At 36.8% G+C, this 24,974-nt stretch overlaps 1 protein-coding gene and 1 pseudogene across 1 annotated transcript; both read right to left on the bottom strand.

Moving 5' to 3' along the window:
• Positions 1-387: 387 nt before the first annotated feature.
• On the bottom strand, positions 388-2,928 carry LOC113277771 (E2F-associated phosphoprotein-like). The gene is made up of 3 exons (XM_026526767.1): positions 2,733-2,928; positions 2,244-2,409; positions 388-1,022 (listed from the first exon to the last, which is right to left on the bottom strand). The coding sequence occupies exons 1-3, from the start codon at positions 2,887-2,889 to the stop codon at positions 761-763; spliced, it is 585 nt and encodes a 194-aa protein (XP_026382552.1). The 5' UTR covers positions 2,890-2,928; the 3' UTR covers positions 388-760.
• Positions 2,929-3,285: 357 nt separating this feature from the next.
• Positions 3,286-5,116, bottom strand: LOC113279545 (annotated as a pseudogene).
• Between the last annotated feature and the right edge of the window lie 19,858 nt (positions 5,117-24,974).

Below are 24,974 nucleotides of genomic sequence, written 5' to 3'. Positions count from 1 at the left end.
ATGGGAGTTAGATCAAGTAAACATGAGCATATGACGTCTTGTACGATTTTTTTTTTAATACGAGTTGACGACATTGACTAGGGAAATTACAAAGGTTACTTGTTTTGACCTTTCTTCGTCTTATTTGACTGGTTGGTCCTGGCCTCTCAGAGGGTGGGACCTTCTTTCTTTTTCGCCTAGTTGGGTACTCAAGCAGGCTGTCACGAACTTTTATATGGACTGGAGATTGTGATGATAGCTCCACAAATCAAATCATCAGAAGATAGGCTATTTTTTGGCCTTTGCCACGATTAAATTAGTAAACTAAAACATCTGAAAACAATAGCATGGTAAAATGCCCCATATTCCACATTAAGTTCTGAAGTTATCATTTAGCATGGTCAAAGACACAGAAGAAACCCTTCAATCCTTCATTCGCAAAGAAACGAGATTATGACAGAAGAACTGGCACCATAGTGTACCTGAGTTCTGGTTTCATATTTCAGGACATTTACTTGATAAAGAGCCAGAACCTATCATATCATAACTACATCTAGCACAGACTATTTTGATATACAACGCAAATTCATACAACCAGATGAACAATAAAACAAGAAACGGCACTAAGAAAAATGAGTTTTGGGGTATCTTGTTCTGTTTCTTCTTTTTTCATATAAATGCAGTGTAACTGTGTTAGTAACTTAGTATACATACTACAACTAACTTCTGAGATTGGGCTTAAACAAGTTAAATTTCTGTGAAATGTAAATCATCAAGAAAGTTACGACTCACCAGGAAGAACATTGAAGAAATGATAAACCTCATCTTCGTCGATGACACCGACTTCTGTCGAGCAAACTACGCAACACACAGGCTTAAATGTTTCCTTAGTTGAGGCACCCACTTCATCAATTCCACCTCGTTCTCTTCCACGTTTCTTACTTGTCTTTGGTTTTTGATTACTTGGCCGTAGAACTTGATTGATCTTAATCTTGCAGTTGACAATGAATATGGCTCTGTATTGTGTAAGGTACTTTTCATGCCTACAGACACCAGATCATGTTAAGGGATACACAAATATTACCTTAAGAATTTTTTGACAGATATGCATAAGAAAATTGATTGCAACTGATTCTTGAGATAGTTGAGATGATTTATAATTATGAGTAAGCTTTCTATTTTCGTCTAGGCTTTAGGATTCAGGTCGCACATAGTCTTACCCAAATTAGGATTGTGTGCTTCTCGTTCCACTAGGTAAACCTTTTGAGAAAGGAATCCATAATCACTAGATATGATAAAGGGTATCAAGTTCAGAAACATTTCCTGAGACACAGACATGTAATGAAAGTGTAAAAGAAACCTCTGGTTATTTTCTTTATCTTCTCTTTCAAGCGCTCTTTAAGTTCGACGCTGAAAGTGACTTTCGGTAGCTAACAACCCCAGCAAGGGTAGACCCTTTCATCTTATTATTTTAAACCAAAAGTCCAAGGATTACATCTAGGATCGCTAGAGTTTCACAAGAGCCTCTTAATGACAATTCATCCATAGCTTTTCACCATAAAGAATGAATGGTTTATTATAAGTTTTTTGCTGTCTTTTACTGCTTTCCTGGGGTTGATTTCAGGAACCTAAGCAACTCAAACAGTTCACAACTACCCCACGGTTGATTCCCTAAATAAAAACACTCCCAACCCCATTGATAGACTCGGCCTGAACCTCATTTGATCTACTTGCAGAACCAAGTTCTTATTTACACCATGATAAGCAATTTTCTGATTAAACTAAACCTATAAGGACGACTGTATTTTTGCAACAACATTTTAGTACTTTACTTAAAGTTGGTCAATCGCACAATGCACAAGCCTCTGCTAATGTGTATGTAGGACTGCAGTCCGCATAATATAACACCCCATTGCACATAAGCAATTAGGCGTTACAACTTTATTATCAACTCATTCGAAGGAAGCAAGGAGGATATTTTAAGCTTTATAACATGGTAAAAACTTCAAAAAAGATTTCCAAGTACTTCCTTCCAGACACTTTTGGGTATTTGCATGTGGATATGCTACTATATGGCAGCTTATCATAAATACGAGAAAAATTGTGGATACTTGAATTCAGGCACACAGAATGGAAGAAATCAAAGGTGTCTACCATTACAATTATCAATTATGCCTTAGATATCTAAAGTCATATAATCATTCGAAATCTCAAATACAGGATAATCTGTAATATGACTAATTAGATGAATCAAATGTGCATACCTTTGACATTCTAAGCAAAGAGTCGTAAAACAAGCAGGGCAAGTAAGAACAGCATCAGAATCACGACCTTTTCTTTCCTTCTGAACCCATAACTCATCTTTATTATCAAGTTTTGGATCATAGAACTCTGGCTTGACAGAATAGTCTATTTCATCATCATCAGAAACTGAATAATAACACAAATCAACAACCTGATCAGAAGGGAATCAAATAGTTCATCAAACTCCCAAATATGAAATATCTTATTAACTAGTAGTGCTTATATAGTGCCTACAGTCATGGGCAAGCTAAATTATGACAAAACCCTAAAAGTTGCCACAATGTTCACTAGGATGATAAACCCCATCATAAGGGGTAAAATCATATAATGGGAATAACAGAATTTGTAGGAATTATCAACAAAATTTTGAAAGAACCCTGATTAAACGTTCTGCTAATGTTGAATCGCTCTAAATTTGAGTCATAAGTAAAAGAAGAAAAAATAAAAACCTGTCTTCTGTGAAGCAGTTGGAGACGCCATATCCTCTTCTTCTACTTCCTTTTCCATCTCTACTTCCATATTCTCTGAAGCAGTAGGAGCTGCCATCTCTTCTTCTTCTTTTTCCCTCGCTACTTCCATCTTGTGTGAAGCAGTTTGAGTCTCCATTCTCTTGCCTTCACCGCTCTATTTCAGGGGCTAGGTTTGGGGGTCTTTTGAGGAATTGAGGTTGCCCCTATAGAGAATATTAGGAATCAGGACACCTCACTTGCGACCTAATTCGGTGCCCCTAAAAAAAGTCTGGATGAGGAAATTATGGGACCTGACCTGTAGCTGCAGAGATAAAACTTCCGAGAACAAGAGGGTCCAAAATTGTAAAGACCTTCATAGACCATACGAAACTCACAATATGTGTGGAACTTTTAAGTTTTGGATTAATTTGAACACTAATGAAGATAATCATAGAGGAGTACTTTTTTTTTGTGCTTCTCCCATACGCTGTCACAACAATGTTGATTGATTTCATGGAAAAATTTCGTAAATTTATTTTATTTTAGTCACATTTCAATGATTATTTCTGCCAATGACTGCTTCATCTGGAATGTATTTACCCCAGAATCAATGTTTCTTCCACACACCATTCATTTCCTCAATAGGCACATTCTTTGTCTCGGGCAAGAAGAAATAGATGAAGAGTGTCATTAGAACAACGAAACCAGCGAAGAAAAAGAAGAGGCCGAATTTCAGGTAGCAAAGCGCGGTGAGGAAGACTTGAGCGATGATGAATGTGAAGAACATGTTCACTGACACATTTATGGCTTATCCTGCTGATCTAATTTCTAGAGGGAAGATTTCACTTGGTACTAACCAACCCAATGGTCCCCATGACCATGCAAATGTGGCAACATACAAACAGATCAAGATCAAAACAAGATCGGCGTAGCCCTTTGACATTGATCCGACACCAGCGACTCCGAATTTTAGACCAAGGATGACTCCAACAAAAACCTGTCATATGTTGGAAAAATATTAGTTGAATCCCAACGGGTCTATTAGTACAGATTTGGAATAGGATTTTACCTGGCAAACAAGCATTTGAAGGCCGCCTTCGAGGAATAAGAATCTTCTACCCCACTTATCAACAGTGGAAATAGATATAAAGGTGGCAAACATGTTAACAAGGACAGTTATAACAGCGTACATAAGAGCAGCATCATCACCAAAGCCCAAAGTCTTAAAGAGGACCGGTGCATAAAACATGATGACATTGATACCAGTGAGCTGCTGAAAGAATGGAATAACAATGGCCATGATGAGCTGAGGTCTATACTTCGGTTCCAGTATTTTTCTCCATGGGTGTTCTATCTTCTTTGATGCTTCACTCTCGTCGATTAAGTCTTGAAATTCTTCTTCAACTTTCTCGCTACCACGAATTTTCTTTAACATTGCCTTCGCTTTTTCTTGGTGTTCTCTTTCAATGAGAGAATTTGGAGTATCGGGAAGGAAAATGCACCAATTGTCATTAGGACGGCTGGGACAGCTGCGAGAGCTAGTGATACTCTCCACCCATATCCACCTTTAATCTTAGTCTTGTCGTAGTTCACAAGATTTGCTATTAAAATTCCAATTGTAATGGCCAACTGAAACCCCATGTTAAGTGCTCCTCTTAATCTTGGTGGCGCCATTTCGGATAGATATATAGGAACAGACTGTAGAAACATTCTCATGCATGCATTAGGTAAATCTCTAGAAGAGTATGTATTTCCGATGGATAAATCAAGGGCTACCAGATATACAATGGAGTACTATTTTCAGGATAACTCACCTGATTGGCATATCCAATTCCAATACCAAGAAGTATACGGCCGATGATAAGCATTTTAACGTTTTTGGCAGCACCATTGAGTGCAGAACCAACTAAAAATACAACTCCTCCTACAAGCATAGAAACTTTTCTACCAAAGACTCTTGTCGTTGCAGAGGCAAAGAAAGATGCAACTAAAGCTGCAATGTAGAGTGAAGAAGTGAAACTCGTCAATAAATGACTATTGAATTTGCAGTATTGGTTTTGATGTTCGGTTGCATCGTGCATCCTATGGTACACTGATGGGAAATAACCAATCAAAAACTCGTCCATGGATGTCGCACCTCCTGCAAAAGTAAACCAAATAACAAATCAAAAAAGATATAAACCACAAGAAGATTGAAGGTCATGCACATGATGCAAGACAATGTCATAAGTATAAAGAATTTGCAGCATACCTGAAATTCCAAGGTCATAACCAAAGATTAGACCACCACTGGTAGCAACCAAACAAGACATCAACACAAACATTGTAACTTTTCCGCCATAATCTTTCGAGTCATCAGTTGAAGTAAAACCTCCTACAGCCATTGCTGCAAAATGAACTAAAGAAGTCTTCGATGGTTTCTTATAAAAAAAAGAAAGAAAAAAGAAACCTCCAAACTTCTTTTTGTGGAAAGATCATTGAAATCTTTAGCTTTTATAGACACTATCTTTTTTTTGGATTAGCTTCTTTTGCTATACTAACTATCTGTAATTGCAAATGTAATCTAAATTTAGTATTTAATTGAATTGTGTAATGAGGCGCATAACTAAATTTTTGCTGAAAATAGTCATAGCCTATATTTACTAATGCTTATCCATTCTTTTTAAGATTGCTCTTGGATCACTAATTTTACTTTATCTGTCATCTATGAACCTAAAATGTGTATTTACAACTATGGATTATTATTTACTAATTACAAATAAATTTATCCTTTTATCCTACAGATATATCTCTCTGTCAGAAGGAAAATAACTTACAACTGAACAAGTAGGCAGTTGAAATCCAACATCATCTTCTGATATACTTGTATTTGGTAAGATAAAAAAGTCCCACAATGAAGCAAATCTGGAGAGTAGCAGCCTTTAGCTTGATGGTTGAAGTTTGGTTTTCTAGAAACCGATCAATGTTTGATGTTATTTATGAACTTCAACATAGAGTAGTAGTACAATTGACTCATGGCTGCAGTTTCAGAATGAAGTGCACTATAAGGAATGATGCTTATGATATATTGATTTTGAAGATGTTTGGAACACTACAAAAATGTTAACTTTTAGCCACGATCTTCTTGCCACGGTTTCATCTAACTCGTGGCTATTGATGACATATTTCCACAACTTAAATTCAGCCGTGGCAGTATGTCACTAATTTGCCACGACAGGAGGAGAATTTGCTACGGCTGATAGTAGATCCATCTTTTTTATGCTATGAACGTGATAATGACTTTCTAGTCACGTGTTAGTTGGTCGTAGCAATTGGTAGGCTTTTGCCACGTCAATCCTAAAGTAGCATTGGGTAATTTATGAGGGAACTGCCAAATTCTTGAGGAAGTACAAAAATCTTTTAGTTATCTTTGTTTGCCATGCTAACTGATCAAACTTCTTGATTCGGAGGGCTATTTGTAATAAGTGCAATTTTCACGGAGCTTCTCTCTCATGGCGATTTTCACCATTCTGGTTTTTTATCTCAGCCTCCTAATCGTTTCAATCCTTGTGATGTGATTCAATTTAGGAGTGTGCTACACTGAACTTCTCCGATGTCCAAGGACGGATCTCTGGATCTTTCCCCTTGGGGCCGAGATTTATTGGTTAGTAGAGATCTTTCTCGCCTTTGTTTTTTCATTTTTCTTAGTTTTAATCTTTTTCAGTATGAAATCTTCAACAACGATTCTTCTTGAATCCAAATCTTTTGAGCTATCTTGGTCTCTCAAAGGAAAAACTAAAGATTTAAAAGTTCTGGAGAGATATAGAGGGTTTCAGAATTGGATTTTCATCAATGTTGAAGCTATTGATTGGTTTTTCCAATCCACTTTAGAAGCCGTGAAAGCAATTTTGAAAAACAAGCAAAAGTGGTCTAGAGGATTTAATCAGATAGTAGTCCTTTTGGAGCTATTATCTAACAAAAAGGTAGTTATCTCAAAATCACACGCACTTCTCCTGATTTAGTTCAAAGATTTGTCTGCATACCAAGTGGTCTAGATGGAGCTGTCTGGAGCAGTTTTTGGTCATCAGTTGCAAAGAAACCTCAGGTTATAGAAGGTACTCAAACCCTTCAGTGGATTTTCTAAATAGATGGCAGCCCATCGCTCCACCATCTGAATCGATTATACAATCCAATGATGAGGAATTTACTCTCTTGGCTTGGCAGTATCCATTCAAAACTACAATGTTGGCTGGACAAAGATCGCAAAAGGTATTTTAAAGTTTTATAGATGGGGTAAAATTAATCTTTGTAATATCAACGGGAAAATGGCTTTCTTCAAAGTAGATTCTCAGAAAACTTTTTCTATGTTTTCTAATCCACAATCTTTAAATGTGGGCAAGTCCCAAATCATGATTAGACAATGGAAACAGGAAGACGCTTATATCAATAAGGCATTTTCATCGTCGGAGCAGCATTGGATCGGCATAAGGGGATTGCCATTACATCTTTGGAATAGACGTACGTTCGAATTAATTTGTCATCCTTGGGGAAGAGTCATCGATCTTCATCCATCCACTATCAATCTTACCAAAACTAACATCAGTAAGGTTAAGATACTAGGTGAACTTCATAAAATCCATGTTGTTATTAACTTTCAAGGTGTTTGGTTGAGTGTTTAATGGATTCAAGATGATTTCATTCTTGATCATGATCTCAAGAAACAACTCAGATCGGTGATTACGACAGAGGCTCAACAAATCCCTATTAACAGAATTCTTCCACTAATTCAGTTTCATGCAATAACGGAAAGTCTCCGGCTAAGTTTACTCCAATTAGCACGGGAAATATTCCACATAATTTTTTGAATTCAAATGGGGCGGATTCTTCGGCGCCAAATTTGAATACTGAGGTTTCACCACCAGTAAACACGTTGTTGTTAAGGGGATACTCAATTTCACCTAGCACAACTCGAGTTGTTCCATATAACTCAGAGTTACTGCTAGACTCGGACGATCCACACCCATGGATTACGGTAAGAAGGAGAAAAAGGAATGTGGAAGGTCACAATTTGGGGCACTTGGCTGGTGTTTCTTCCCAAGACATACCACACTCAATCTCTATGAATCACTGTGATTTGGTTGTCTCGCTTGCGTGTAAATCAGGGTCTTCACCAGTCCAGGATTCATTGAGATCTGAGTCAACAGAAAGTGTTCAGCAAAACTCACTCTGATCTGTCTCGCGTGCGTGTCAATCAGACTGGAGTAGAGTCAATTGTTCACAGTTTCAGTTTGGTTCCTTGGCTATTAATCAGGTTATTTCTTCCCCTCTAGAAGTGTACCCAATTTTTGAAAATTCAAATACTACTAATGGCACCGTTGTAGCTGACACAGTCCATTCCCCAAAACATGTAGCCGTTGAATCTACAATTCCAATTACTTCAGTACAGAAGATTGGAAAAATGGTGGATTTTTATATCTCATTTAATAAAAAATTGGGTATCAATTGCGATAATGTCTACTCTCGCAATGTATGTAAGAATCTTCTCCTTAATCTAAAGAAATCGGAGGAAAGTAACATCCAAACTATATTTGAAGATTTAGATGGTTTGGAAGACTATGATTCTGCTTTTGAGGAAGAAATTGTTCAAGATTATCTTGTCGATTCTGGGAATAATCTGTCTAATGGATCTTAGCATCATGTCATGGAATCTTCGGGGATTGAATGATGAACTCAAAATTCAGGCAGTCAGACAAGCAATAAGGAAAAATAGAGTCTCAATTTGCACTATTCAAGAAACAAAAATGGAAGTAGTGAATGAAGCCCTAATAAGATCTTTGTGGGGAAGTAACAATTGTGAATATGCTTTTTTACCATCTGAAGGTAATTCTGGAGGTATCATTACTCTTTGGAATGGGGGTGAGGTGTGTATGGAGGAGATCCTTATGGGAGCTTTCTCAATGACTATCAAATTTAGAAATGTCAAAGATGGTTTCACTTGGATTTTTACCTCAGTCTATGGTGCTTCTGATCCAGCTAACTATGCTTAATTTTGGCTAGAATTAGAAGACATCCGCACAATTTTGCATGAGCCATGGTGTGTTGGTGGAGACTGGAATGCCATTTTGTGTCAGGCTGAGAGAAATAAAGCTAGTGGAGAAAAAATAAATAGAAAGAATTTTAGGAATTTCCTAAATTCCCAAAACAGCAGGAAGTAGATTCACTTGGACAAATTCCCAAAGCTCTCCACTTCTCCAGAGATTAGATAGATTTGTTGTGTCTATGGAATGGGTAGATAGATGTCCAGGTTTAGTGCAAACAAGACTCAAAAGTCCTATCTCTGATCATGCCCCTATCCTTTTGAGCTGTAATGGACGTACTTCTTTCAAATCTCCATTTATATTTGAAAATTATTTCTTATCTCATCCAGATTTTTTGAATTGTTTGAGAATTTGGTGGAATAACTTGACCTTCACTGGGAAACCAAGTTATATTCTTGCAAAGAAGCTTCAAGGTCTGAAATTTTTCATCAAGAAATGGGGGAGAGATAATTTTGGTTCTTTACAGGCTGAAGTAGACATGTTGGAGAATCTTATTGATGTGATGGATAATTTTAGAAGAAATAACTGGTTTATCTCAAGATGACTTTGCTGAAAGGGAGGAATTTATAATTCAACATAAATATGCTTCTTTGAATCTTGCAAGAAAGTGGCATCCTAGATCCAAAGGCCAATGGCTAATGGATGGTGAAAGAAATTCTAAGTTTTTTCACAAGAATGCTTCTTGTAGATACATAACTAAAGGCATTACTTCTCTAATCATAAATGACAATATGAGTCATGACAAAGATGCAATCAATGCTGAAGTTAAGAGGTTTTACATTGATATGTTCAAAGAGGACCAAATTCTGAGACCAACTTTTGATGATCTGCAGCTGCCTTCTTTGTCAGTGCAACACAACATTATGCTAGAGAAACCTTTTACAGAAGAAGAAGTGAGCAATGTCATTTGGTTTGAACAAGTCTCCAGGTCCAGATGGATATACTATGGAATTTTTTAAAGCCTCATGGGATATAATCAAACAGGACATAATGAATGTCTTTCATGAATTTCACTTTACTGGTACTCTAGATTGGAGACTCAATTGCACAAACATTATCCTTCTGCCAAAGATTGAAGGTGCAGTTTCTATGCACAATTTCAGGCCAATTAGCCTAATTGGAGGCATCTACAAAATTATTTCTAAGTGCTTGGCAGACAGAATTAAAATTGTAATGCCTACAATTATCTCAAAATTTCAAGGTGCTTTTGTTGATAAAAGACAAATTACAGATGGAATTCTTATAGCTTCTGAGTTGATAGATGCAAGAGAGAGGTCTAATATTCTAGGGCTAATTGTCAAAGTAGATATGCAAAAAGCTTTTGACAACATAAATTTGGGTTGTCTAGATTATACTTTGTCAAGATTTGGTTTTGGGAATTTTTGGAGGAAATGGATCCATTGGTGCATATCTTCTATGAGATTCTCAATAGCCTTAAATGGGACTTGTTCAGAACTTTTCAGAAGCAGTAAAGGAGTAAGACAAGGTGACCATTTGTCACAATTCTTATTTATCTTAGTGGTGGAAGTCTTGTCCTTGATGATACAAAAATCTGCAGAGTTAAATCCGATTCAGGGTTTAAAACCTTCTGCAAATGGAGACACAATAAATCATTTGCAATTTGCAGATGACTTGATAATGTTTCTAGGTGACAGTGAAGAAGAAGTTGCAAACCTCAAGAATCTTTTGATTGCTTTTGAGATGGTTTCAGGCTTAAAAGTGAATTACAAGAAGAGTGCCTTGGTTGCTGTTGGAAATGCACATTATGCTCATTCCAGTGCATTAATCTTTGGTTGTCCAGTTGTGCAATTTGCTCTAAAATACTTGGGAATTCCACCTGGAAGCAAATCAAAGTCAGTAACAGTTTGGGAAGTAATTTTGCAGAAGTTCCAAAAAAGACTGGGCAATTGGCAAAGAAGATATTTGTCTAAAGGAGGTAGATTGATGCTTATTAAACATGTCCTTTGTAGCCTTCCTATTTACTATCTTTCACTTTTCCAATTACCAGCTTCTGTAGAAAAGCAAATGGATAGCATAATGAGAAGCTTTCTGTGGGGTAATGGAAAAAAAAAGGTTGGGTGGGATGGAAAAATGTCTCTTTATCAAAGCAAAGAGGAGGTTTTGGTGTAAAGAAGCTGAGACTCATGAATAGAGCTCTACATGCCAAATGGATTTGGAGATACAACACAGAAAGAAGAGCATTCTGGAGATCTATCGTGCATCAAAAATTTGGAGGTGCTATTGAAGCTATTTTGCCAAATGACACTAACAACTCAGTGGGAAAGAGTTTGTGGACTGGCATTCTAAAATCAAAAAGCACCATTCAGCAGCTATCTACAATGCATATTCAAAGTGGCAATAGATGTTCCTTCTGGAATGACATCTGGATTGGGACAATATCACTAGCTAAGCTATTTCCTTCTCTTTATAAACTCTCTAGAAACAAACATGCTACTATAAAAGAGATGGTGAAGGTGAATGACAATGGAAGTGCTTGGGATTTCAATTTCATTAGGAATATAAAAGAAGAGGAAGTGGTTATGGTTGCAGATCTGCTGGGCCAAATCAATGTTCCTAATCTAACTGAAGTTGGAGATGATTATTTGTCTTGGAATCCTGGTAATGGTTTCTCAGTAAAAACCTGTTATGATGCTATTGAAGTGGCAGGTTTCATCAGATTCCCTCATAAAAGTTTATGGAATCCAAGAATTCCTCAGAAGGTATTATTTTTCACTTGGAATTTATGTTACAATGCAGCTCCAACTCTTGATTCTCTGCATAACTCCATTGTGATTAATGGATGTATCATGTGCAAATAACTCTCACTTATTATTACATTGTGAAGAAGTAAGAAAACTCTGGAATATTTTCTTTACAAGTTTCAAGCTTGTGTGGGTTTTCAGGGAAGATGTTAAGGGAACAATGTGAATGGAATGGAAAAAAGGGTAGGTCTTGGAGACAAAAAATTTGGAGCATGATTCCTTTTGCAATTTGGTGGATAATTTGGAATGAAAGGAATGCCAGATTATTTCAAGGGAAATATAAGAACTACAATCAGCTTTTGATTGAAGTAAAATGCTTGCTTTACAATTGGTCTCTAGGTACAAAGATCTTTGAGAACATTTCTATTAACAGTTTTTATTCAACTGGAATGGGGTGTTAGGCATTACTTAGTACATATTTTGTCAAAGCCTATAATGTGAGCTTAAGGCTAGTTTTCCTTTTCTTTTTTGTGATGTTCTTTCCTTGAAATAGCAGTTGTAATTTTTTCTCATGCTTTCCACTGCTTTGTGGATTCCATGTTTTCTCTTAATAAACTTTTCCCTTTCTGCCAAATTCTTGAGCGCCAAAAATTCCCGCGCCGAATGAAAATTTGGCCCACGATGGAAACCTACCCACTCCCCCTTCTACTCGGAGTTAGCCTCCACTACGATCGACCCCTCAAAACTTGAAAAAAAAACTAAACCTACAGCTTCCTTTCCTTTCCCGTGAAAGAAAAAACCCTAAATCCAATACTTCTTCTTTTACTCCATTAGCCGAACATGAAAATCCTTCCCGCCTTGTTCTCCTCCGTTCTAATATTCTCTTTAAACCGCAAACACTATTAATTCTTGAATACAATTTCATCAATCACCTGTATTTATAGTTGTCAACCAAAAAAGGGTCGATCATAGTTGATTTGAGAGAATGTATTTGAGGGTTTGAAAATCTTATTGAGGAGAGAAAATGGTTTTTAGTGGAGTTTGAATCTAGTTGGAGTTGAATCGAGCAATTAATTTTGAAGTCTTTCTTAGGGTGAGAAAACCGCAATTGCTAGTGGTTTGATTGAATCAAGTCATATTAGTTTCCACAGGTATTTGTTTCTAAGGATTTCAATTTTATACTGATTTTGTTAGAAATTACAATACAATTGATCTGCTCAGGTAATAGTCATGTAAACTTATCTTTAATTAAAAAAATTTTGGTACCAGTACAACATCTAGTAGAAATTGAGATTTTAGGAATCTAATCCGAGACTGGTAGGCCAATTTTTCAAGATTCAGAGGATTGTACTATGAGGTTGTAGAGTATTAATGATTCAATAATTTTTGGTTGTTGTTTTAAGGAATGAAATTAAAATATATCTTCATTGGCAGGTGTATTTGAAAATGCTAGCCCATACAAATACTAGAACGGATGGTGGTGGTGCATACGACTCTTCGTTCCTCTTGGTTGCTACGGACGAAGACGTCATTACATAATATCCACAGTTACCTCGGAAAAGATCAATTCTTAAAGAAATACCTTCCTGTACATTCTTTGACTAATGATCTCTTCAAAATTGTAAAGGATGGAGTTATTTTATGGTAATTTTTCTATCTAGCCATTTTCATAGGTTAACCTTAGAGTTTTAGAGATATATGTTTTTTTTCCCAATGGACCAATGGTCAATTGTGAATGCATTGGTCGCACTGATCAAGTAAGTTCAGTTGTAGTTGTGGGATTTAAGTACATTGATTTTTAGCTCGGCTGGAATAAAATCCGTTGTTCCTTTAATTTCCTGGTAAAAATGTCTTACATCTAAAGTTTGATTTTTATCCAAACTTTGAAGTTTGAAAACTCTAATTAAATTACTTGCATTGATATTAGATTGCTTCGATTATGGTAATGGTGGACATTGTGATTTTGTTATTGTACATATAACAAAGTGTATATAATCTTTGAAGTTGATTTGTATAACTGTAGATCTTTAAGTCTTCGAGCTCTTACTCTTGAAATCATATATGGTTTATGAGTGCTTGTAATGGAATATGTTTCTTTTATGTTTTCCTTAAGGTCTACGCTTAATTTCCAGATTGATTTATTTGTCATCCCCTTTGGATGTTTAAACTGAGTTTGTTTGTTTTTTTTGATCAATCAGCTGGGGAGTTGGTTTCTTATTGTAGGATGGGATAAGGATTGTGCTGGGCGTACAATATGTCTCTTTCCGGAATTAACTATGCGGAGCAAATGTTTTAAGGTACTATGGTACAGTGCCTATCATTTCTTGTTTTTGGATACTACCTTATTAGCGTATTATGTGAAATTTATATGCAACTTTTGGCGCTTGCACACCCTTTTTGGTTGGGTTGACAGTTTTGTTACATTATTGTTGCTAGTGCCTTTTCACGCCTTGTGAATTGTGATTGAGCTTGGATTCCAATTTTTCCATGAAATTGAAATCTTATTAGAGTAACCACCACTAGCACTAAAACAGATGATAGCTATGAAAAGAGTGATGCTGACATTCATTTTATTACAGACAGGTAACTCTTCCTTAAGAGTTGCAGGATAAAAATTGATGAAACGGAATATGCTCACACAAAAAGGATTTTGTTTTAATATGTTACAGCAAGGTGGTGGACCAATAGCTTTCAGTTGAACTTAGCATGTTGATCACCGGTAGGTTAATGCTTGTAGTTAAGAGATTGATTTATTATCTTGTTGTCGTATTAACTTTCCATTGATGTGCAGCTGTATCAATTTTATGCTCCAGGTTTCACTAAATGATATGAATACTAAGAGATCGATTTATTTATCTTGTTGTCGTATTAAGTTTCCATTGATGTGTAACCGTATTTATGCTCCAGGTTTCACTAAGTGGTATAAGTTGAAGGCTGTAGTGACGTATATATTGAAGGTTGTGGTGAAGATACATGTTGATTTACATTGGAAGTGAAGGAATGTCACGTCATCCCCTTGTTATTCATTTTAATTTTAATTTTTTAATGTTAAATTAAATTGTTAGTTGGAAATTTCAACATTATAACTTGAAATCATATTTCATTTAGCTCTTACTTGCGTTGTTTGAATGTAATCAATTATGACCTTGTAATAATCGTTTGAATGAATGGATAATGTTGTTGCCTTGTTGGAAATACTTGTGTTAAATAAATTCATTTTTCAGGTCTATTTGAAATTGTCAAGTAAGAACCCACTAGAATGGACATTTGTCAAACATATCTGTAGCAAATTTCCGACCGAGCTATAGCCACAGCTGATTTATTTCCATGGATAATTAACACAAACGTGTGAATCTCCTCCCTTAATTAGCCACGATCAAGACACGACATAAAACCCGTGGCTGACATCGTGGCAAAAACTATTAGCCACTGGACTATTAGTCACGAAGGGTCAGCCGTGGCAATGTATTTTTTGCCACTGATTTTTGATTTATACCCACGGATTCTTATCGTGGATAAAGATGAATATTTTTGTAGTGGAATGAGTTGCAGGCCTGTTCATCCTACTTCTGTAACTGAATGATTTTTTCAAGCTGCCTGCACCTGGACACCGGAAAACAGACACCATGATGTGTCCCTAAATCGATCGGTGTTTTCTTTGGTCAGGGAAGTAGAGTGAGACTTAAAGAAAATTGAAAATCCGTAGAAAAACAAAGATGAAATGTACAGAGTACATTCTACTTTCCTAGATTAGGAGAATAAACGAAATGATCTTGGCAAAGGAAAAAGCTCGAGATCCAAACTTTGATTTCCATAGGAAGCTAAACATTTCACTATTCCCTTATGTTTAAACACAACACATGGACATGTGGCAGGAGAAGACACGAAGTACACCTGGGAAATCCTGCCGAAAGATCTTGTATCATTCCCCAAGAATCCCCGTCAGTGACTTGTCAAATCAAAATTCAGGGTCGTCATTATTAACTGACCGGCAAAATGAAGTAAGAAAATCCATGTGCGAAATAGCATTTTAAGGCGAAGTAACTCGCTAGAAGAATCTAAAGCGCGAAGGATTAATTGGAGTACCCAACAAGACACCGATCACGAAATCAGATAGGCGAAATAAGGTTACTTGGCTGGAAAGATAACCTGCGAAGTCAGTAAATTATTGAACAAGAAAAGAGACAGTTGTCCCGACAAGTTCCTGAAGTTGTCAGCGAAAGAAGGGGAAAAACTTTATGGAAAATGGTCTGGGCGAAGTAAAAAGCTTACCCACGAGAACTCGGCGATATTGGACGAAGTAAAATGAGTTGTATTCCATTAGGATTGGATGGTCTATAAATAGAGACCCTTGGACAATGTAAGAGGGGTCGGAAATTTTGGGGAGAAGAGTAGTCTTGCTTAGAGTGTGAGATTAGGGTTTTCTTGTATCTAGAAAATTGTACTTTCATTATCTCGAGTGGTTGATTAATAAAGAATTTCTTATCCAAAATATTGGTCATGTCTTAGATCTGATTTGTTTCTTATTTGGGTCTACTACTGGATTTCCAGTAGTTACATCTTGGCGTCCAGAAACATGGAACTTGGATTGAGGATTCATCCTCATCTAAGAGTTTGAGAAAAGTTGAAATCATTTTAAAATCTTAATAGCTTGAGATCTAGGCGAGTTGTTTTACACGGTAGGGTTTCATAGATTTTGTGATTTGCTTACGTCTAGGATCTGAGATCTGAAAGAGAATATTGGTGAGGCGGCAAGCGAAAAATTGGTTTGTAGGTACCAAAAAAGGATCGAATGATGGCAAGAAGGGCGGGGAGAACGAAATCTTTAACGGTGGTAAGAAGGAGCAAGCGGTTGGAGGCCCAGAGAAAAGAAATGAAAGAAAAGGCATCAGTTGTATATGGAAAAAACAGCGTAAGCCAACGAAAAAACAAGACGGGTGAAGAAACTGAATTCATGGAGGAACCTGTACGAATTATGAAAGCCGGAGCTGTCACGGAAAAGGATCGACCCGAGAAGAATGGGAAAGGATGTTGTTGACGAGAACATGACGTTGGAAGAACCGAGTAAGACGCCCCGTCGAGAGAAAAGGCGAGTAAGATACCAATTGAAAGGGCGAGTTGGAATGGCAAAGCAAGACGACCAGGTGACGCAACAAGAGTATGAACACTGCATCAAAATGATAATGGGAAACCCGCGAGATGGAGATATGAATTCGGAAGCGATAACAGTTTCATGCCAAAAGATGATCCCACGTCGAGGGAACGGTTCTTATGAAAGATATGAATATGAAGGAAGACGAAGTAAAGAAGGAAGAATGCAGAGAAGGATGTTACAAGAAGGATATGACCGGGAAAGAGATCTAGTAGAGGCGAGGTACGAGAATCAAAAGCTAAGGTACGAGGAGGAAAGAAGGCGCGAGGATGAAAGCAAACGCAATGAGGAAGGAAGAAACGTACACGAAGTAAGAGGAAGGAATTTAGATCGGGAAATCCTACATGAGCTTCGAAGTATGAAGATACAAACGGGGAGCTCGCAAAGAGGAAGGGCACCGCAATGGATGGAGGAAGACACGTTGAACTCACTTACTGCTCTGGCTCGTGTGGAGTTGGTAACAACGCCAGATGAAGAACTAATGAGGGGTAATCAGAACCCAAAAAAAGGAGGATCACGGCGAAGAAATCAAAAGCCGTGAAGTGGTGAAGCGATATATCATCTAATGAACAACTTGGGACCAGAGAAGAAAGGATCAAATATACTGGCATTCACGGAGGTAAAGCTCCCAAGACTAAACACGACTATAGGAAGGATATGGGAGGAAGTAGTATTGACTGAAGAAATCCCAACACCACCAAACTTGGGGAAGGATCCACACCCGGAAATAAAAGCCATGAGTTTTGCCGATATCATCGCTTTCATGGGCACCATACGAACAACTGTAGGAATGTCCAGAAGACCATACTTCGTCTCATTGAACAAGGAAAACTCGCACATTACGTAAAGGACCGGGGGTTACCACCGCCACCGCAACATGATTATCATGGGAGCCAGGCAAAGGGGCATCAGATTGAGATAAACCAAGGGACACGGGGGTTCGACTGTAATTTCATAGTGCACTCGAAGGAAGACTTCCAAAATTTCCATGATAACGTGCTCTCAAGGGTGTATAAAAGGGACTACGAAGGGAATGAGATATTCCCTGTGATGAAGAATGAACCTCTAAAGGAATGGCAAAAAAGATATATATCATTTTCAGTGCAAGATGCACTAACAGGAGGAATCTCGCACACGAACTCATTGGTCATCACCTTGACCAGTGGTAAACACTCACGAGGAAAAGAGGATTGATACGATAAAAGAAAGATCTGGGCTATGGACAAGGTCTTAGTGGACATGGGAAGCTCAGTGGACGTTTTTTTATATTATGCATTCAAAGCTTTGGGATATGAGGATTCTGACATGGTGTCTTCGTCATACAATCTATACGGGTTCAATGGGGTAGCAACAAAACCAAAGGGAGAAATATGCGTGAAGATCTTCGCGGGAGAACTAGAGACGGAGGTTACTGTCTGTGTGGTGGATGTGGAGTCGCCGTATAATGCTCTCATGGGCATACCATGGATCCATGGGATAAAAGGTGTCGCATCGACTTATCACCAGGCGATACGATTCCCAATGCCAAGCGGGATTTGCGAGATAAAAGGAAATTTGGGAGATGCGAAGTGTTAGAGCATAGCTCGGTCGACCTCGCATGTGTTGCTATATTAATTGTACTCCTACGCCTCTGATCCCAGCAGGATACTGCGCACTTGATTTCCTTAGATGATCTCATCCACAACCAAGAGTTGTTGTAACCCAAACTCACAGACTTGATAATAAACAGATCTGTTTCACACACAAAAGTCTATAAACGGATAAATCTGTATCCCAAAGATAAACCCTAGGTTTTGTTCCGTCTTTATATATAAAATCAAGGTAACAGGAACAAATTGATAATCCAGTCTTATATTCCCGAAGAACATTCTAGATTAATCAATCACCTCTCTACAATCCTTCCTGACTACACAAGCGGATTGTCGAGGAATCACAAACAGTGAGACGAAGATGTTTGTGACTTCTTTATCTTGCCTATTGGATAACTCTCACGATCTCAAGACAATTAATCGATTGTACTTGTACGATAGAAGATGCAAGATCAGATCACACAACTACGATAAAGTAGTATCGGTCTGGCTTCATAATCCCAATGAAGTCTTTAAGTCGTTAACCTGATTTTAGAGAAGAAAATCAAAGGTTAATGGAGATCGACTCTAGCGGGCGCACTAGTAGCACACAGACGTGTGGGGATTAATTTTGCACAATGCTAGATGTCTTCTTTATATAGCCTTCAAATCAGGGTTTTGCCTTAGTTACACAGCAATTCTTATTCACCGTTAGATGAAAACCTGATTTAGATTCAAGCTAATATTTCTCAACCGTTATATCTAAAACTTAGCTTGTCACACACACTTGGGTAGACGTTTACTGGGTTCGTGAAAACCATGCCCAAACGTGTACATGTATGTCGGTTCAACATAGTAACCCAAAAGGTTAACCATATGAGCATTTCATATTAACCTTGTTCATCTTCACCATAACTAGTTCAATTGACTCAAATGAACTAGTTACAGAGTTTTTCAATTGGTATGAGATCTTATGTAACTACACAAGACACAATTGAAGCAAATATGATTCGATTCAATTGAATCGGCTCATGAACATTATAGCCACGGTTTGCATAAAGCATTCCTTAGTAATTTAATGTTTCATGTTCAGAGCACATCTTTAGATCATAACCTCTTAAGTTCACAAACAAGTTCGCGGACTTAAGTTAATCGGTTGAGTTTTCCAAACTCAGCAGAAATTCTCGGGATGAGAACTTCCGCCAGTTCGCGGACTGGGTTCGCGGACTAAGCACACAATGAGTATTTGGAAAATCCCAGTAGAAATTCTCGGTCGAGAACTTCCGACAGTTCCCGGACTGAGTCTGCGAACTAGGTTCGTGGACTTGGTAAGCCAATTCCACAATCCTCCCAATTTCTCTTGATCAACAAAGTTCGAAAACTTCGGTTCAAGGAATACATGGTTATGTAATCTAAACTCTTATTTCTATCATTGAGACATTCTCAGAGGACGCTATGTAGCCGTTATTCACAGACCGATTCACGTCAGAGCAGTTCTCAAAGTGATTGAAACTTTTCATAACTTTCGTCACTAGGTGAAAATAAACTTGATCAAAGCGAAACGCTTTACCAACACACGATTTCGAGATAAAAGATAAGCAATGAATGCTCAGCTCAAAATGTCAAATGTGTATGATCTAGTCTATATAGCATACGACTTTTGTCTCATAAGAAGTAGGAGATAGAAGAGATAGACTTTTGAGTGATAGATAAGTTCAAGTCTCCACATAACTTTTTGTTGATGATATTCGTCATTGTATGATGAATCACCATGAAGTCCTTGAGCTCAACTACACTTTTCTATCCTAGTCCGAGACTTAGCTATGTAGGCTAGAAATCAAGACTTATAGTTTTGATCACTAACATTGACAAACATGCTTGAGATAGCAACGCATGCGAGGTTGACCGAGCTATGCTCTAACAATCTCCCCCTTTGTCAATTTTAGTGACAAAACTATTAATACATATGGAATACAAAAAAGATAAACTTTAGTGGCTCCTATTCCATAGTCTAATCTTCAACGTTCCTTGAAATCTTCGTCCTTCCAAGTACTCCAATGATCCCAAAGGTTGTAAGTTTAGCACCATCGTTGTTGAAGATCCGTAGCTATAACAATGAGAGAAATCGATATTCTCGATCATTATTATACAGTATCATAGTATTATTATATAACATCAAAGTTGTAACATACCAGGAATTTCCCATTCTAGCGGGTTAGATTTTAACCCGTCCAGCAAGGCAAAAATCCCAGTGCGTCACTCGAAGTATAAAACCATACGAAAATAAAATGAGAAGTAAACTAACCTCGTCGGGAATTTCAGACCAGCGAAGCATACCCGGTTCATATGCCGCGAGACGGGCATGCTCCGGAAGAGGTCCGGTCCGGGCGTTACCATTCTCATCAAAACCCTACCAGAGGGCCCTCAGCTACTAAAGGAAACATCATCCAGTACTCGTCATTAGAAAAACGAAGATATCTGTTTCGCTTCTTACCAGTAGGATCAACATACAGAAGAAGGACCTTGGTCGGGTCATCCACAGGCTTGCGATAAATCTTGACACCCCATTCCTGATAGGTTCTCGTGGTCATAGCTTTATCAATGTAATTCGCGGAGAAAGAGTTAATGTTATAATCCACAGGATTAAATTCTTGCAGCAAGAGTGGAATCTGGGAAGGACCACCATTAGATCTTCTGACGAATTCATTACAAAGACGAATCGCATTCCCACTCAATTGATAAATACCTCGTTGAAGTTTGACCAGAATCTCATAAAAGAAAGGGTTCTTTGGATCATACAAGGGAAAAGAAAGACCAGCCCTCAACTGACCGGCGGTGATTAGCATCTTCGTAGAAGTCCATGTCCCATCCTGAATCCATCGATAATTCAATTCCATGAATTTGGTTGTTGTAACTGGAAGTGAAACAGTAGAATCAATCGCTAGGGACAGAGAGAAACCCATCTTCTCGAAGTCGGCTTTGAATTCCTCATAAGCCCTAGATATGGTAGGATTATGGATCTTCTTAGGAGCCATTGATAAAGGACGGAGAAAGTTCAAAATTTACAGAAGACAGTAAAAGGTAGAGAAGAAGAAAAAGGTTAAAAGAGAAAACCTAGAAGGGTGGAGTATTTATAAAGGGATAAATGATCAAACCAGGCCATACACACGATTAAGGAATATGAACCGGTAATCAACGGTTGCACAAGGGAAGAGACCACATGGAGGGCATGAAAGAGGAGACATGACGGTTAGACAACCTTAGACGGTTCTTATTCCACTCTTACCTCGTTCGAGTAGAATAAGAAAAGGAAAAATGTAGATACCTAAAAAAACGTTCGCCACGTGGTCGCGGGAGAAGACACGAAGTATTCTTGGGAAATCCTGCCGAAAGATCTTGTATCATTCCCCAAGAATCCCCTTCAGTGACTTGTCAAATCAAAAGTCAGGGTCGTCATTATTAACTGACCGGCGAAATGAAGTAAGAAAATCCATGTGCGAAATAGCATTTTAAGGCGAAGTAACTCGCTAGAAGAATCTAAAACGCAAAGGATCAATTGGAGTCCCCAACAAGATACCGATCAAGAAATCAGATAGGCGAAATAAGGTTACTTGGATGGAAAGATAACCTGTGAAGTCAGTAAATTATTGAACAAGAAAAGAGACAGTTATCCCGACAAGTTCCTGAAGTTGTCAGCGAAAGAAGGGGAAAAACTTTATGGAAAATGGTCTGGGCTAAGTAAAAAGCTTCCCACGAGAACTCGGCGACATTGGACGAAGTAAAATGAGATGTATTCCATTGGGATTGGATGGTCTATAAATAGAGACCCTTGGACAATGTAAGAGGGGTCGGAAATTTTGGGGAGAGGAGTAGTCTTGCTTGGAGTGTGAGATTAGGATTTTCTTGTATCCAGAAACTTGTACTTTCATTATCTCTAGTGGTTGATTAATAAAGAATTTTTTTATCCAAAATATTGGTTATGTCTTAGATCTGATTTGTTTCTTATTTGGGTGTACTACTGGATTTTCAATAGTTACATAGCGAGTCAATGGGAGTGCTATTGACGCATTCTGCTTCTGGATCGATATGTACACATGTTCTAATTAAATTTTAGTTTTTGAAGTGATGTTTGTGTTTCATTTCTTTGATTTGTAGGTATTCTAATTCGGAGGCTGTTGATAATGCAATAAAGTCTTAAATGATGTCTCAGACTCTCAATTACATCGATTCTTTACCATTTACTTTGTGCTTTCTATATTATGAACAATAATAATGAATAAATCGTGTTCTATTGAAAAAAATGGAAGAAGATAGAAGAACTAAATCGTCATAGGGTTTAGGAATACTTAAACAATCGACGCCAGTCACCGAAGGTACGGTCCAAATTCACTGCATTTTTTTTTGGCACATTCCGCGGGCTCACTGCATAGTTACCGTTGTTGGAATATTGTGTCCGTGTGTACTCGTGCAGTGAGCCGAATTGACCGTGAAAAGAAGATTATCCGTGTAGTGTATATGGAGAGAAGATAATTAAAGATTACAAGATAGAATATTGCATGTAATATTTTAGTTTCCTAAATAAGCATATTCTAATATTAATTAGTAATATATTTTCACCCTCTCAACTCTATAAATAGAGTGTAATTGTAATCTCATCTCAGAATTTCTGATAATCAATATCATTCACCCTTATGGTTTCTCCGTGGACGTAGATCGAGAAGACCGAACCACGTAATATCATTGTCTCATGTCTTTCCTATTCCATTTGGTATGTAGATTTGGTTTTCTTTACTATTAATTTTATCATTGATTTAATTTTTATTGTTTGTCTAATCAATGATATTCATCTCAAATTTGATCTACATGTCAAAATTTGAGATGGTATTTAGATGGTATCATCGATTAGACAAACAATAAAAATTAAATCAATGATAAAATGAATAGTAAAGAAAACCAAATCTGCATACCAAAATGGAATAGGAAAGACATGAGACAACGATATTACGTGGTTCGGTCTTCTCGACCTATGTCCACAGAGAAACCCATAAGGATGAATGATATTGATCATCAGAAATTCTGAGATGAGATTACAATTACAATTACACTCTTTTTATAGAGTTGAAAGGGTGAAAATATATTATTAATTAATATTAGAATATGCTTATTTAGGAAACTAAAATATTACATGCAATAATTCTATCTTGCAATCATTAATTATCTTCTCTTCATATACACTGCACAAACAATCTTCTTTTCACGGTCACTTCGGCTCACTGCACAAGTGCACACGGACACAAATTCCAACACCCCCCTCAAGTTGGACACGGAAATTTTTTGAAGTGTTCGATCAACTTGAACCTTTTTCTTGAAAAATAGTCTTGTAACTTGAAATTTGATTATCGAATTTCCCTCAATAAAATAAATGAAGTATTGAGATATTTCTCAAATGGAGAAATAACATTATGAAAGAATTCACAATGATTTGAATCATTTGTTCCTCGGAAATATGTGAAATCTTTTTGGGTAAAAAGTATTGCCAAAAATGGTAAAATCATCTTTGGTGACCAAAAGTGGCAGAACTATGATTTCCATAGATAGTATCTAGGATAAAGATGAAAATCATTTTAGTTGGAATTCATAAATATCAAAGATATTTTGGAAATGATTGATTACCGAATATGGCAAGAACTACGAAAATAAAAATATCTTCGGAATTGATTTTTTTTGTTATTTTAAATACAAAATACTCCAAAAATGAAATATCTTCAGATTCGTATCCATAATAGTTCTTTTGGTTAAATAAATTACCAAAATGGATAAAGTATGATATCTTGAATAGGAATTTACCGAGATAAAGATGGAAAATATTTTGAATTGATTTTCACAAATATAGAAATATTTTAAAATTACGGGAAAAATTAAGAGATAGTTCCGGATTTGACAGTGAGATAATTTATAGGGAATGCCCGTATCATAATGATATAAAAACCAAGAATAGATGATGGAGATTTTCAAGATTACCCAGAAAATAGAATATTTTCGTCCTTATAAATGTAAGGAGATAAGGAGATATTTGAAATATAGTGAGATTTTCAGAATTGAATTGATAATAAAGGATACTTGATATCCAAAAGAAATAATATAATTCAAAGTAAATGTTTTTCCGAACAATATTTTGAATTGAATATTATTGTTAAGAGATTAGATAACTGAATTGATATAATACATCTTTAGTGATGAAGATGCAATGAACAATAGATAATGATATCAAAGACGGAATCTTTAGCGCACATCAACCAATTGTTAGACAAATAGAACCAATTTGATTGATCTAAATGGAAAGTGTCAAATGACCATGGCACGAAAAACAACTAGAACATTTTATTGCAACCATTAGTTGTCAATAGAATCAAAGACATATTTTGATGATGATAAGATATGAAGATAATTTTTGGAACAAGAACTAAGTTACTTGATGCCAACAAACAAGTAACCAAAGTAGAATCCATAATACACAAAACAAATGTAAAACAAACCATTTTGTTTCGGAGGAGAAAAAAAATATAGCAAGGTAATATAATTTTAATGATAAAGATATATATATATATATATATATATATATATATATATATATATATTCAATTTGAATGATTATTTTATTTGTTGCTTTGGACATCAGCAAGAATAAAGCCATTGAATGACTGTATAAAATATAAGTAGAGGAAGCAATTGATGATTTGGGA

The sequence above is a fragment of the Papaver somniferum genome, chromosome 5 (genome assembly GCF_003573695.1).
Source record: "Papaver somniferum cultivar HN1 chromosome 5, ASM357369v1, whole genome shotgun sequence".
NCBI lineage: Eukaryota > Viridiplantae > Streptophyta > Magnoliopsida > Ranunculales > Papaveraceae > Papaver > Papaver somniferum.
This window is presented reverse-complemented; position numbering and strand designations above follow the sequence as displayed.

What these genes read in the sequence shown, in the direction of transcription:
- LOC113277771 (XM_026526767.1), bottom strand. Translation starts at nt 2,889, where the DNA reads ATGGAGACTCAAACTGCTTCACACAAGATGGAAGTAGCGAGGGAAAAA. An exon ending in AACTGCTTCACAGAAGACAG is followed by an intron (nt 2,410 to 2,732) that starts GTTTTTATTTTT and finishes GTTATTATTCAG; the next exon opens with TTTCTGATGATGATGAAATA. An exon ending in CTTTGCTTAGAATGTCAAAG is followed by an intron (nt 1,023 to 2,243) that starts GTATGCACATTT and finishes TGGTGTCTGTAG; the next exon opens with GCATGAAAAGTACCTTACAC.